Below are 13,728 nucleotides of genomic sequence, written 5' to 3'. Positions count from 1 at the left end.
TTGAGGGAAGCCTGAGGCTCCTGCCTACCCAGAGGTGGCCAGTTCCCCACCTTACCTCACGGCTGGTGCCTGCCCTGGCCTTTGAGACTTGCTTCTGTTTGGGGTGTCCTGGGCCCTTCAACTCCTAGTCACAGTTCCTGGCCTTACCTCACCAAGCCTGGGCCAGGGAGGCTGCTGGCTCCTCCAGCTTCCCCTGAGAACAGCTTGGCTGCACTGACTCTTGTAGCCTGATGGGTCTGTCGCCTCCTGAAGAGTGAGTCCCCAGAACAGGAGCTGGGACTCACATCTGAGGGTCTCCCGCAGACCTTTCCCTCAGCAAAGTGCCCAGCAGGTGTCTGCGTGCCTGGCGGGCTGGCATCTGGTTTATTCACTTCCACTCTGTGGATGGGCGTCTTTCTCAGTCCTAAGTCTAACAAGGTTGCTTTCTGGTCTCTATTGAGGGCATGGTCCTTGTTTCAGTTCCTGGCTGCTCCAGCCCCTCCTGGAGACCCTGGCAAGCTGGAGCTCAGTGTCTGCGCAGTTGTGGGGGATGCAGTACGTGGCACTGGCTGCGTGTGGGGTGGGCTTTGCTGCGTAGGGAGTGGTGCGTGGTGTGTTCCTGAATTGGAACTGCTTGGATTTGGGTGGGATCTGTAGAGGGTGGGGAGGCCCCCGCCTACGCTGACTATCTGAGAGGCCCCGAAAGGCCCCTCATGTCACCTGTTCTTCATGGGACTCTCCCCTCCCCACCGTCCCCCACCTGTGTGGCCCCCGTGGTTAGACTTCTGAATCCCATGCCCTGTGGGCCACATCCCAGCTGGGCCTCTGTCCTGCAGACTGATCTGTGATTGGATTTTTCAGCCTGTTTCCTCGACTCCATGGCCACCTTGGGCCTGGCAGCTTACGGCTATGGAATCCGCTATGAATTTGGGATTTTTAACCAGAAGATTGTCAACGGCTGGCAGGTGGGTGAGATTTGGTTTCTTCACTTATTTCCAGTTATCGTTGACACAAGAAAATGGTACCACTTCAGTTTGGCTCTCATATTTGAGCTCCTTGGGAGACTGCAGGCTGAGCAGCAGCCCCACCAAGCCTGGAGAGCTTGGTTCCTGCATGAGCTCCTCTTAAGCTGCCTCTGCGTGGGGACTGGTGGTGGCTATTAGGGCAGGGACTGAGCTGTCTGCAGCGAGGCAGTGAGGGCTCCACGGGCTGGTTTTCTAACTGTGCCAAGCAACAGTGAAGGGCATGGTGCTCTCAGGAATCAGCCTTGGTGGGATGTTGACCTTGAATAGTTAGAAAAGCAGTTATTGGCGGCGCCTGTGGCTTAGTGAGTAGGGCGCCGGCCCCATATGCCGAGGGTGGCGGGTTCGGACCCAGCCCCGGCCAAACTGCAACAGAAAAATAGCCTGGCGTTGTGGCGTGCACCTGTAGTCCCAGCTGCTCGGGAGGCTGAGGCAAGAGAATCGCGTAAGCCCAAGAGTTAGAGGTTGCTGTGAGCCGTGTGACGCCACGGCACTCTACCGGAGAGCCGTACAGTGAGACTCTTGTCTCTACAAAAAAAAAGAAAAGCAGTTATTGTGGGTTTTTCTCCCACCTTCTGCCTTTGGTCCCTGACCAGTGAGGAGTTGGCATCCTTGGGGTTAAAGGCTGCAATATACAAAGTACAGTGGCCCTTGGGAAGAATAAGCCTCAATTTCAAAGCATCGGTCTACAGCCAAGCGAGGTGGTGGGACTGTGTCAATGGAGAGAGTGATTTTGGAAAGGCAGCCCCTCCTTCCTGGCCCAGCCCTCCCCTCCTACAGCTCTGCAGACTGGAAGTCTGATATTTCATCTGTGTTTATTTAACATCATTCAGGGCCTAAGAGTCACAGATACAACAGGCCTGGGGCTAGTTTCAGAAGACATGTAGCATCAGAGCAGTGCAGTCCCACAGTGGTGGTGTTTGGGCAGAGAATCTGTTCCGTTGCTGGATGTCACCATCAGCGTCTGTAGGATTTACGGATGTCACCGTGTAGAATTTAACATGACAGACAGACACATACGAGCTGTCACAGTGACTCACGCTTCTGTGTCTAGTGCAGGGGTTCTCAACCTTCCTGATGCCGCGAGCCTTTAATACAGTTTCTGTGGGCTGCGACCCACAGGTTGAAAACTGCCTGTCTAGTGGGAATGTGTACTGATGTCTGCTGCTTACTGTGAAATGTACCTGAAGTTAGTGATTGGTGGGCAGAGACATGTCACTGTAGGCCTGGGGCTGAGCGTGTGCCCCCGTCAGGCTGCACATTTCATAACATGTTGGCAAAGAGGAGTAATGGCTAAAGGGAAAACTTAAACACTGATTTGCATCCATCGCTGAATTCATAGAAATGCTCCTTCCAACCTTATAACGAAAGGTACTTTTCCCAGGTGCCCTCCCAGGCAGTCCCCAGCCTGCTTTTGCTGTTTCTGCCAGGCTGGCGCTGATGCCCCAACCCGCCCTGACTCCTTCGTGGAGCATCAGGTGTAATGTGTTGGTCATAGGCAGGAGCAGGGGCCCTGCTATGCCTATTTGGCATCATGTGTCTGAGCAGGAAGGTGTTGGAGGTTTTTGCTTCCCCGCCCAGATGATTTTCCTTCTTCAGTTCTAATTCCTGCAGCTCTTATCATCTTATGTGACAGTTTAAGGTGATGAGTGGATGTGAATTCTCCCCTTCTCCCAGCCCGCATTCTCCGGGACTGATTAGGGGAAATGGTTTTTATTTGGCTTTAGCCGTGGCTGGCCAGTGACCCATGGCTGGCTCCCAGGCCGAGGGAGCGGGGAGCGCAGGCCCCCAAGGGAGGTGCCCGCTGCCTCTTACGTTCGAGAAGCTGCTGCTTGCAGATGACTTTGGGAATTACTGTGCAGAAGACGGCTGGGCTGTGGCGTTGGGGAGACTCACAGCAGACAAGGAAATGCCACCAGGAAGTGGAAAGGCAGGAGGGTCTTGTGGGCTCTGGGCAGGTGGGCGGAAGCCCTGGCACCTCCTGACAGCAGAGCCCAGACTCCTGCTGGTGCCTTTTCACTGCTGGGTAAGAACCATTAAAAGAAAATCCCTCAAAGAATCCTAACTAGGTTGCTTGTTTAATTTGAAGAAGCACTCGATTTCACCTCCGTGTTAGCTGATGAGCCCCCGGGACCCTGCGTGTGCCGCTGCGCCGGTCAGCTTGCTCTGCTGCCTGCAGCCCCACCGCGCGCTCCTGCTCAAATGTCCAGGCTTCTGCTTGGCCAGGGGATACTTGTGATTTTACTTATGGGAATGGTTTTGCATATTTACTGGTCTTGGGTGCCACTGGGTAGTTTTTGGAAAATTAAGGCACTTTTTGGAAGCCCTCACAAAGCAGTGTGTGTACCCCTGTGCTGCATCCTGGGTGCCACTGGCTGCCAGCTTGGCCCAGCAGGTGCTGATTCTTGGTGTCACTTTCAGAGCAGTGGCTTTTGGTGGTTCTTTTCTCATAACAGCTTTATTGAGATGTAAAGTGTTTTCAGTATGTTCAGAGTGGGTTCCCCATCACCACTATCTCCAGAACTTTTTCATAACCTGTAAAAAGCTCTGCACCCAGTTGCAATTATACCCGAGCCCAGGATGGCTGGTCCCCTGCTCCTTGTGCCTGGGGAATGCAGCTCTGGACATGTCCTGTGGGTGGCTCTGTGTGCCTGTCCCCGTGCTGGAGCCATGTCAGTGCCGGATCGCATGATTCCTAGTGCCCTCATTCTGACATATTTCTGGATTTTGTGTGAGTTTGTTGCTTTACTAGTCCAAAATGTCACTGTTACATACATGGGAATCTTGATGGGTAAGCGGGCTGTAGGTTTGCCTCATGCCAGGCACTGTGGGTGGGATAGTGAGCTCCTGCTGGCCGGGCCAGCTCCTCCTGAGCGTGCCCCTGGCTGCCGGCCCCTTTCCAGGTGGAGGAGGCTGACGACTGGCTGCGCTATGGCAACCCCTGGGAGAAGGCCCGGCCCGAGTACATGCTTCCTGTGCACTTCTACGGGCGTGTGGAGCACACCCCTGACGGCGTGAAGTGGCTGGACACGCAGGTACCTGGGCACTGAGGGTGCAGTGGGGTGGATCAGGCTGCCCAGCTCGTTTGTTGAGGGGCAGGGGGTGGGGGAGTGTGACTGCTTCCCTGGGGGACATAATTGAGGGTCAGGCAGGGACCATTTTGTTCTTCCTCCTATAACCAGTTCTTACCCTTGGCAGGACAGCCCAGCAGTGGGAAAGTATGTGTTAAGCGCCAGCTGTGTGGCGTAGCAGGAGCTGTGTGTTCTCTGGCTGTCTGATGACACACCTGTCACTGAAGGGCGAGCAAAGAGTATTCTGATGGGATGAGGGCACTGCCCCCTGGGTCCGGCGCCCGCAGTTCCCCACACCTCCCCAGAGCATACTGTGTGCCCATTCACTGCCTACAGAGCCTGGGCATGTGTCCCAGCAGCAAGAAGCCACAGTGAGAGGCACACGCACAGGGGAGCCAGCAGGAGGGGCCGCAGCAGAGCCGAGAGGAGGCACTGAGACCTGGTCACCCTGCTGTGCAGGGAGGGAGAGCATGATGGGAGTGGTCCTTGTGACATGTACTTATAAACATAAGCTGGAGCGGCTGGAGCCATGTCACACAGGCCAAAGAGGCTCAAGAAAGTTTACTTTGAAAAACCAGAGAAGGGCCCAGTGCTATTGGCTGTCCATGGGGGATGAGGAGGACCCCATGGGCATTCTGAGCAGGGTGTGCAGAAGGCCGTGAAGGCGGGGCTGGTGGGGACAACGCTGGGGTGCTCTGCCTCCGACTTGATGCTCACTGGGCTGTAGGAGTGTGGGACAGGGCACTTGGCAGGAGATGGGAAGGTGACACTGGGGCTGCAGTCCTGGTGGCCCCAGGCACAATCCTGTGACTCTGTAACATGGACACAGCTGTGCCCTCGTGAATCATAAGCAGCTGGCACATAGGGTGCCTGTAGAAGAGCCTGGGGACTGCAGTGACCCCAGGTTTGGGCACCTGTACAGAGGTGGTGCCTTTGGTCAGATGGGACCATGCAACTGTCAGGGAGGGAGCATGCTGGCCTGGGGGAGGACACAGTGGACATGCTGTGGGGCATTCAGGGTGGCGGGGAACACTCCACGCCTTCTGTGGAGCTGCTGTGGGCATCGAGGGTGGCAGAGGACACTCCAGGCCTTCTGTGGAGCTGCTGTGGGGCGTTGGGGGTAGCAGAGGACACTCCAGGCCTTCTGTGGAGCTGCTGTGGGATGTCAACGGTGGCAGAGGACACTCCAGGCCTTCTGTGGAGCAGCTGTCGGGTGTTGGGGGTAGCAGAGGACACTCCAGGCCTTCTGTGGAGCTGCTGTGGGGTGTCGAGACTGACAGACACTCCAGGCCTTCTGTGGGGCTGCTGTGGGGTGTCAGGGGTGGTGGGCATGACACCAATAGACGGAGGAGCCTGTGGCAGATGTGGACAGTGGCAGTGAGGAGAGGGAGTGTCGTGGAATTGCTGAAGCAGAGGGGAGATGGGGCAGGGGAGTGGAGTGGAGGTTCTGCAGTCTGGGTTGGCACCGGAAATTGGTGTGGCCTGGCCTGGAGGTCCCCGCAGGCACAACAGTGGGGTGGCACACGGGGCTGTACATGTGTGAGGACAGTATAGGCAGAGACTGGGTGCTTGGCAAAGGGGAAGAGCCTCAAGGTGAGCAGGGTCTGGGCTAGGAGAGGCGGCCCCCACCTGGTCCTGAGAGTTTGTCCGTGTGGCCAGGTGGTGCTTGCCATGCCCTATGACACCCCAGTGCCTGGCTACAAGAACAACACTGTCAACACCATGAGGCTGTGGTCCGCCAAGGCGCCCAATGACTTCAAGCTGCAGGACTGTACGTTCCGCATGTTCCCAGTGTCCCACCCGGGGTGCCCACAGTCCCCATATCCTTCACACCCTCCCTGCCACCCACTGCCCATTCTGGGGTGCTGTGCCTTTGGTGGACAGTCAGCGGGGCTTGTCAGGAAGGGCCCAGGGCGGCTTGGGCTGACCACGCGTCTCAAGAAGAAGCCAGGGGGGCTGAAGTGTGAGCACACGGGGATGTGAGGAAGGAGCCACATGTCCCTCTTAAGGGCGGGCACCCTGTGCTTAAGGATAGTTTTCTGTGGCCTTTGCAAGTAAACCACTGAGCAACTGTGACAGTCACCCTGACGAGGCCACCGGAGTCCCCAGCAGGGCACACGTGTACTGACTCTGCCCTGTCTCTCCTAGTCAACGTGGGAGACTACATTGAGGCGGTCCTGGACCGGAACTTGGCAGAGAACATCTCCAGAGTGCTGTACCCCAACGACAATGTGAGTAGCTGACCGGTCACCTGTCAGCTGGGCCTGCTGGGGGTGCTGTCTGTGAGTGCAGGGGCATCTTGGTGAGCCCAGGGGGTGTCTGTGAGTGCAGGGGGCTGTGCAGCCTGCTGCTGCCTTGTGAGGTGTGTGGATGGGACATGTAGTGGCTGCCCTGAGGCCTCCTGCTGTAGGCTGGCATACGGTGCTCTCTGGCCTTCTGTCTCACAGAAGGAAGGTCTCTGGGAGCTTCTCTGCTTCCCTTGTGGTGTACACATGGCCTCTGCTTTGGGCCAGGCCAGAGCCTGCCAGCCCTCTGGTCCAGCCCATGTGTGCTCAGATGGTGATGTCATGTCCCCAAGAATTAAATGGCCTGTGTGTCCAGTGGGGATGGCAGCATTGATAGCATTGATACCTGGAGGCTTTTGAAAGGTCTCCACACCTGTCATATGCGTGATGTGGGTACAGCCCTGCTCCCTGTTGGCATTTGGAGTGGGGCCTGGTGGCTGTTCTATTGTCAGACCTGAGTCCTTGGGATCTGCCTGTCATGGCGTGCATTGCATTTCTTAGTTAACTTTGTCTCTTGCCCATGTGCTGCCTGCACACGGTAGCAAAGGCCAGGGCACTGGGAGGCTCTGGGATGCTGGAAGATCCTCCCTGGAGACTGGAGGCAGAGCCAGGGCCCTGGGTACCTCATCCCACCAGGCCTTCACTTGGCAGACTGTGGTTTCCCCACAGCTCTAACCCTGGCTCCTCCCACACTTGGCCTCCCCTGTGGATGGGCTAGACTTTGGGTTTGTCCCATGGGCCGTGTGCCCCTCTCTGACTTCCTGGACTGCACAGACGGGTGGGGTGGGGCTGGGTCACTATATATCAGCCAAGCGGACACTCTGGGCCCCTGGCAGGAAAAGAATGGCCCCAGGGCAGGCAGTGGGCTGTGCAGGAACCCCCAACCTATGCCCTCCAGCCCACTCCACTGTGTCCACAGTTCTTCGAGGGGAAGGAGCTACGGCTGAAGCAGGAGTACTTTGTGGTGGCCGCCACCCTCCAGGACATCATCCGCCGCTTCAAGTCCTCCAAGTTTGGCTGCCGAGATCCTGTGAGGACCTGTTTTGACACATTCCCCGATAAGGTGCGTGGTGGTTGAGGGGTGAGCTCAGGCCTCTGAGGTCTCTTCCTTATGTCCCAAGAGGGGCAGAAGCAAAGCAGGATGTCCTCCCATCTTGGGAGTCTCCTCATTCTGGGCTGGGACCCCACTTGGGTCCCTCCATTGGGACAAGTGTCACCAGGTTGTTTAGAGTCAGGACAGTAAGAGGTATGGTGATGGCTCCCCTGATAAAGTCAGGTGTGCTTCACAACCTGGATGGGAGAGCCCAGCACCCCGCGGCAGGGCCATGGGTCATGCAGGTCCTCCCATGCCTGGTTACTGCGCATGCCTGGCTGTAGGGCACACCTGATACAGGGCACACCTGGCTGCAGGGCACACCTGGCTGTAGGGCACGCCTGATATAGGGCACACCTGGCTGCAGGGTATGCCTGATATAGGGCACACCTGGCTGTAGGGCACACAGGGCACGCCTGATACAGGGCACACCTGGCTGCAGGGCATAGGGCTGGCTGTGTCCTCTTAACTCCCTTCTCAGGTCCTCTCTGGGTTCTTCAGGCCCCTCAGGGTTGGGCAGCTGGGGCTTCACAGCTGGGATGGCACAGCTGATTCTAGTCCCTGTGTGCACTGCAGGTGGCCATCCAGCTGAATGACACGCACCCTGCCCTCTCCATCCCTGAGCTCATGCGCATCCTGGTGGACGTGGAAAAAGTGGACTGGGACAAGGTGCGTGCTCATGAGGGAGGACCCTGCTCTCTGTAGCCTGGGGCTACACAGGGCATGGTTTGTGTAGCTCACCCAGGAGGCTGGGAGGCTCACCCAGGAGGCTGGGAACCTCTCCCTGGGCCTTGGGAGTATGTCCCCCTGGGAGAGGTGTGGGCCCTGGAGGTGGACATTCTGTGGGACAGGAAAGCAGTGGGGACAGAGTGTCAGGACAAGGAAAGGACACTTGCTAGGGCTTCTCATGTATGTTTTCTCACCTTGAAGTTTGGCCCCAAAACATCACAGAAGTGTTAAGTAGGTAGTTTCCATGGTTATGAACATGTTCTCATGGCTCAGCCTGGGGAGCAGAGGGGACAGCAGCCCTCCCTGGAGGAATGGCACCTGCCTATGGTCCTCGATGTTCATCCGGCCTCGGCACCTGGCCAGAGAGCTGCTTGCTCCTAAACATGCTGGAACGTTCTGGTGGTCTAGGCCTGGGAAATCACAAGGAAGACCTGCGCGTACACCAATCACACGGTGCTGCCCGAGGCCCTGGAGCGCTGGCCCGTGTCCATGTTCGAGAAGCTGCTGCCACGACACCTGGAGATCATCTATGCCATCAACCAGCGGCACCTGGATGTGAGTGCCATGGCGGCCCCAGGCCCTCCCCGCCCAGGAGAGGAGGCTCGGCCCTCCTCCCATGGAGGAGCTCCTGTCCAGTAGAGGATGCCCAGGGCTATTCCCTGGAGAGCAGTCGGCTGGTCCCCACACCTGACCCTGCGTGTACATCCCCACCCCAGAGCAGCTTTAGGTGTGTCTGTCCCAGGGGCATCCTCACAGCATGGGGCAATTCAGGTGCCTTTCTCAGAGAACCATGACAAGGAATAAGGGAGCCTGGAACTCACGTGTGCTTATAGCTGCCTTTCTAACCTTTTGGTGAAAGTGACTGTCCCCCGGTGATAATGTGGTTGATGCCCCCAGATTAACCGGCAGCTGTCCAGCTTTCTCCGTGCAAATCAAATGGTGTATCTTCCACCTTTGAGGTCCCATCCTGCTCAGACACAGCAGCCTTGTGGTCTGTGGGCTGGGGCAGGTGGAGATGGGCTCCTCTGCAAGGTGTTCCGAGGGCCGTGCAGGGCCGGGGTAGCAGCCCCTGACTTCCTAGAAGCAGCAGAGCACCCACAGAGAGTGGCGGCCGTCAGCTGGCCCCATGGCCCTGCCTTCCACCCATTGTGTCTTCATGGCAGCACGTGGCAGCCCTGTTTCCCGGGGACGTGGACCGCCTGCGCCGCATGTCTGTGATTGAGGAAGGGGACTGCAAACGCATCAACATGGCCCACCTGTGCGTGATCGGCTCCCACGCGGTCAATGGGGTGGCACGGATCCACTCGGAGATCGTGAAGCAGTCTGTGTGAGTGTCCCCGGGCCAGGGCTCGTGCTGCCAGATGCCAGGCAGCCGCACCCCACGTCTGAGGCGCGTCACTCGCGCTGTGCCTCTGTGGAGCAGCTGTTGAACCCTGCCAGGTAGCACCTTGTGTGTCACCAACCTGCAGACGAGGGCCATGCAGCAGGCAGCTTTGACTCCTTGTCACCTGCTGCTCCGCAAGCTACCCACCTTCTCAGGGCCCAACCAGGGCTGGCCGAGCATGTGGGGCCGTGTGGGACTAGCAGTCTGGTCTCTCAGCTGGGTAGAGGACGGGTCCTCTGCTCAGGCCTCCTTGCCGTTCCCCACTTAGGTGGGGTATGATCTAGGAATTACTTTTTTTTTTTTTTATTTAACCTTTCAAGCACCTGTTATTACTTGGAGTGGGCAGCACACAGGGCAGGGGTCCTGTGGAGGGCAGAGCTTTGGCACTGGCTAAGGGCTCCATATATTAACCCTCGAGCAGCTTCCGAGCTGCACGTTACCTCAATTAACAGATGAGGGAGCACACCCCAGTTTCTTGGGCCTTAAAGCCGGTACAGTTTCCTCCTTCCTGACCTGGATGCCTGTTTCTTCACAGGCCACTGGAGATGGCCTGTCCTGATGCCCGTGAGGTGACAACTGGCTCCAGACCACGGGCCTAAGGAGTGTGGCCTTGCACGCTCCCACCATGCCATGGAACTAACTACCCTGTTGTCTTTAGGAAACGAGGCAGCCCCTGAGCTCCAGAGCCCCAGGGGACTTCCTTCAAAGGGCCTTTAGTCCTTTTGCTCACCTGATTTAAGTCATAGCATTTGTGACGGTTCCCTTTCTGTATTTGTAGTTTCAAGGATTTTTATGAGCTGGAGCCAGAGAAGTTCCAAAATAAGACAAATGGCGTCACTCCCCGCCGGTGGCTGCTGCTGTGCAACCCCGGGCTGGCTGATGTCATCGTGGAGGTGAGTGTTGGGCAGAGCCCCGGCCAAGAGCCACCGCAGCTAGAGGTTGAACTGCCCTGCACACATGGTGGCCATGCAGACGGAGGGTGTCCAAAGGAGCTCTGGGGACCTGGGAGGTGTCTGCGTGAGTGGACGTTGAGTTGGCGAGATGGCGACACCCTGGCAGAGGATTGTTCTCAGCTGTGACTGGACAAGGAGCAGGGCAGGCCTGGGGTGCACGCGGGGCATGTGGTTCCCAGGCCAGATCAGAGGCTACACAAGAGCGGGGTGCTGGTCTGAGGGCCTGGCTTCAGGAGCCTGAGACCTGTAGTGCACAGGACCCTGTGTCCCTTCTCTCCAGAAAATAGGGGAGGAGTTCCTGACTGACCTTGGTCAACTGAAGAAGCTACTGCCATTGGTCAGCGACGAGGCCTTCATCAGGGACATCGCCAAGGTCAAGCAGGTAGGCCCAGGATGACTGAGCCTGAGCCCTGCCCAGCTTTGCACTTACGTGGCTGGTGAGGGGGCGAGTGCAGACACCAGGCCAGCTCTGACCCTGCCTTGACCCATTGCTCTGTCAGCTGTTCCGTAGGGAAGCCTCAAGAAGCCATGTAATGCTGTCTGTCTCTGGAGAGCTATGCGTGGCTGCCCAAGCCAGTGGCCCGACCTAGCTGGGTTGTTGGAGCCTTCTGAACATTGTGGGAAATGTGGGCCATGGCACAAGCAGGGTGCCAAGACCGTCCTCTGCTGGCTGGTGGCAGTGTCCTCTCCAAGGCCCAGAGTAGTTCTTCACTGTGGTCTCTGAAACTGGCCTGCATGCCCTGCTCCCCACGTGCCCTGCTCCCTCCCAGGCCTCGCTCCTGGCTTACTCTTCCACTTCGCTCCAGGTGCTGTTGGGGCTGGGTCTTCACTTCTTCCCACCATTCCTGCTGTGGGTCCATCCCGGCTCTGGACCTTGCCCCACTGCCCCCTCCCAGTGGTGTCCCTGACCTGGCAGAGGTGTCTGGGCCTAGCGGACAGCCAAGCATCCCTGGTCACCTGGGCGCTCATGGGGCTAATCTTTCCCTCTCCCAGGAGAACAAGCTTAAGTTCTCGGCCTTCCTGGAGAAAGAGTACAAGGTCAAGATCAATCCCTCATCCATGTTCGATGTGCACGTGAAGAGGATCCACGAGTACAAGCGGCAGCTGCTCAACTGCTTGCACGTGGTCACCCTGTACAACCGTGAGTGCCTCCCCTGCACGTGGTCACCCTGCACAACCGTGAGTGCCTTCCCTGCACGTGGTCACCCTGCACAACCGTGAGTAGCCTCCCCGCTGCTGGTCCCCAGGCCCCACCCTCCTCTCCAGCAGGGGCTGTGAGCTCTGCATGTGTGTGGCTCAGTCGCAGTGTCACCTACGTGCTCGTGTGTGCTCTGCGTCTGCCTGTCATCTTCTCTGAGCACTGCACTGCGGCTTCCAGCTGTTCACGAGTAGCAGCCAGCAGGCTGTGTTCCTTCCCACCTTGCCTTCCCCTTGCCCTGTGTCTGCATGTGCACACATGAGAGCTTTGTCCCTCACGGTCAGAGCTCATGACAGTGGCACTGTGGCCCATCTCCTGTCCTGCCTTCACCTCTGTCTCAGTCTGCAGGGAGCATGTTATGCACTCACTACCCGGCCGGCCAGGTCCTTCTCTAGTCCCCGAGTTCTTGCTTGCTCACAAGGCTGTAGCCTTCTATCACCACAGGCACTTTGGCTGCAGATGCCAACCTGGGTGTCCCTTTCCTCCTTGAGTACCTTCTGGCTCCCTGCACCACACTGTCTGGGTGTGGTTGAATCAGTTTAGCCCTGAGATTCAAAACTAGCCTGGGCAACATAGTGAGAGCCTGTCTCTACAAAAAATAATAATATCTTAAACAGTGTGGTGCACATCTATAGCCCCAGCTACTCAGCTGAAGCAGGAGGATCGTTTGAGCTGAGGTCTTGAGGTTGCAGTGAATTGTGATCACGCTGTTGTACTCTGGTCTGGGTGGCAGAGTGAGAGCCTGTCTCTTTTAAAAAAAAAAAAAAAGTGTCGGGCGGCGCCTGAGTAGGGCACCAGCCCCATATACCGAGGTTGGCGGGTTCAAATCCAGTCCCGGCCAAACTGCAACAAAAAAATAGCCGGGTGTTGTGGTGCGCACCTGTTGTCCCAGCTACTTGGGAGGCTGAGGCAAGAGAATCGCCTAAGCTCAAGAGCCAGAGGTTGCTGTGAGCTGTGATGCCACAGCACTGTACCAAGGGTGACAAAGTGAGACTCTGTCTTTAAACAAACAAACAAAACCAAAAAACAAAAGTGTCATCTCATTGCTTTATGTAAATGTTGGCTGTTAATGAGATACTTTTTCCCCTGATACTTTAAATATGTCAGTGGATTGTGTTACTTCTAGGATATTTTTCTTGGGTTGTTTTTTGTTTTGTTTGAGACAGAGTTTCATTCTGTTACCCTGGGTAGAGTGGCATGGCAGCATAGTCCACAGTAACCTCAACCTCTCACATTCTTTCTGGGTCACCAAAGCAGTGTGTTTTAAACATGGTTTACCAACACAAGAGTGCTGTTTACACATAGGGGCCTTGAGTACTGGTGACATACCTGGAGTAGCTGCTGGGCCCGGCCTTTCTGGAAGCACAGGCTTGGCCTCTCCTCTGGCCCAGGTGGCTTGCGGCTTGTTGTCAGGGTCTGGTGGGCCTTCCTCAGTAGCTGTAAATGCAGCCCTCGGAGGCCTCATCCCCCTCCAAGCAGCAGGCTCCAGGTGGGCATGGGGGCCACATGCCACCTATGTTGCTGGGATCTGCCTGGCCAGCACGGACTGGTCTCCCACATCCCTGGGTCCCTAAGGCATTCAGGGCAGGGCTGTGCCTGGCTCCTCTTGTGTCACTTGAGTCTCTTCTGTCTGTCCTGCAGGGATAAAGAAAGACCCGGCCAAAGCCTTTGTGCCCAGGACTGTTATGATTGGAGGCAAGGTGAGGTGACATCATCTTTGCTCATTTTGGGGGTGTTGGCCTGAGGACTGTTAGCAGACAGCCTGCTTACATCCCGTGGGGCCATTAGATTGCCACTCAGGACCCACTGCCCGGCAGGCTGGATGCCAGAGGCAGCCTGGTGCCAGTCTGCACTCAAGAGTGCCATGGTCAGCTGGCTATACTGGTGGGCTTCTGCAGCTGAGGGATCCTTCATTGTCGGAGGCCAAGGAGGGACATGGGTGGTAACCTGCCTGCCTAGCACATGGGGGGCCAGTCCCCTGTGGGACAGGAGGCCCCCTGAGCAAAGTATTTTC

General features: G+C 57.1%; 1 protein-coding gene and 1 long non-coding RNA gene across 3 annotated transcripts in view; one reads left to right on the top strand and one right to left on the bottom strand.

Annotated features, from left to right (window-relative positions):
- The window catches only part of PYGB (glycogen phosphorylase B), a 36,631-nt gene that overhangs the window by 14,998 nt on the left and 7,905 nt on the right, over positions 1 to 13,728 (top strand). For both annotated transcript variants that reach the window (XM_053578214.1, XM_053578213.1), the window contains exons 4-15: positions 841 to 944; positions 3,905 to 4,036; positions 5,732 to 5,843; positions 6,221 to 6,303; positions 7,277 to 7,420; positions 8,027 to 8,119; positions 8,588 to 8,734; positions 9,343 to 9,506; positions 10,342 to 10,456; positions 10,797 to 10,898; positions 11,510 to 11,657; positions 13,356 to 13,414. In XM_053578214.1, coding sequence (XP_053434189.1) covers positions 841 to 944; positions 3,905 to 4,036; positions 5,732 to 5,843; positions 6,221 to 6,303; positions 7,277 to 7,420; positions 8,027 to 8,119; positions 8,588 to 8,734; positions 9,343 to 9,506; positions 10,342 to 10,456; positions 10,797 to 10,898; positions 11,510 to 11,657; positions 13,356 to 13,414 — 1,403 coding nt within the window. The remainder of the gene's footprint in view (positions 1 to 840; positions 945 to 3,904; positions 4,037 to 5,731; positions 5,844 to 6,220; positions 6,304 to 7,276; positions 7,421 to 8,026; positions 8,120 to 8,587; positions 8,735 to 9,342; positions 9,507 to 10,341; positions 10,457 to 10,796; positions 10,899 to 11,509; positions 11,658 to 13,355; positions 13,415 to 13,728) is intronic.
- Positions 7,272 to 9,518, bottom strand: LOC128576241 (uncharacterized). The gene is made up of 5 exons (XR_008377315.1): positions 9,436 to 9,518; positions 9,026 to 9,256; positions 8,374 to 8,589; positions 8,213 to 8,290; positions 7,272 to 7,395 (listed from the first exon to the last, which is right to left on the bottom strand). It is a non-coding gene; the product is annotated as an uncharacterized LOC128576241 (long non-coding RNA).

The sequence above is a fragment of the Nycticebus coucang genome, chromosome 24, assembly GCF_027406575.1.
Source record: "Nycticebus coucang isolate mNycCou1 chromosome 24, mNycCou1.pri, whole genome shotgun sequence".
Lineage (NCBI taxonomy): Eukaryota > Metazoa > Chordata > Mammalia > Primates > Lorisidae > Nycticebus > Nycticebus coucang.
This window is presented reverse-complemented; position numbering and strand designations above follow the sequence as displayed.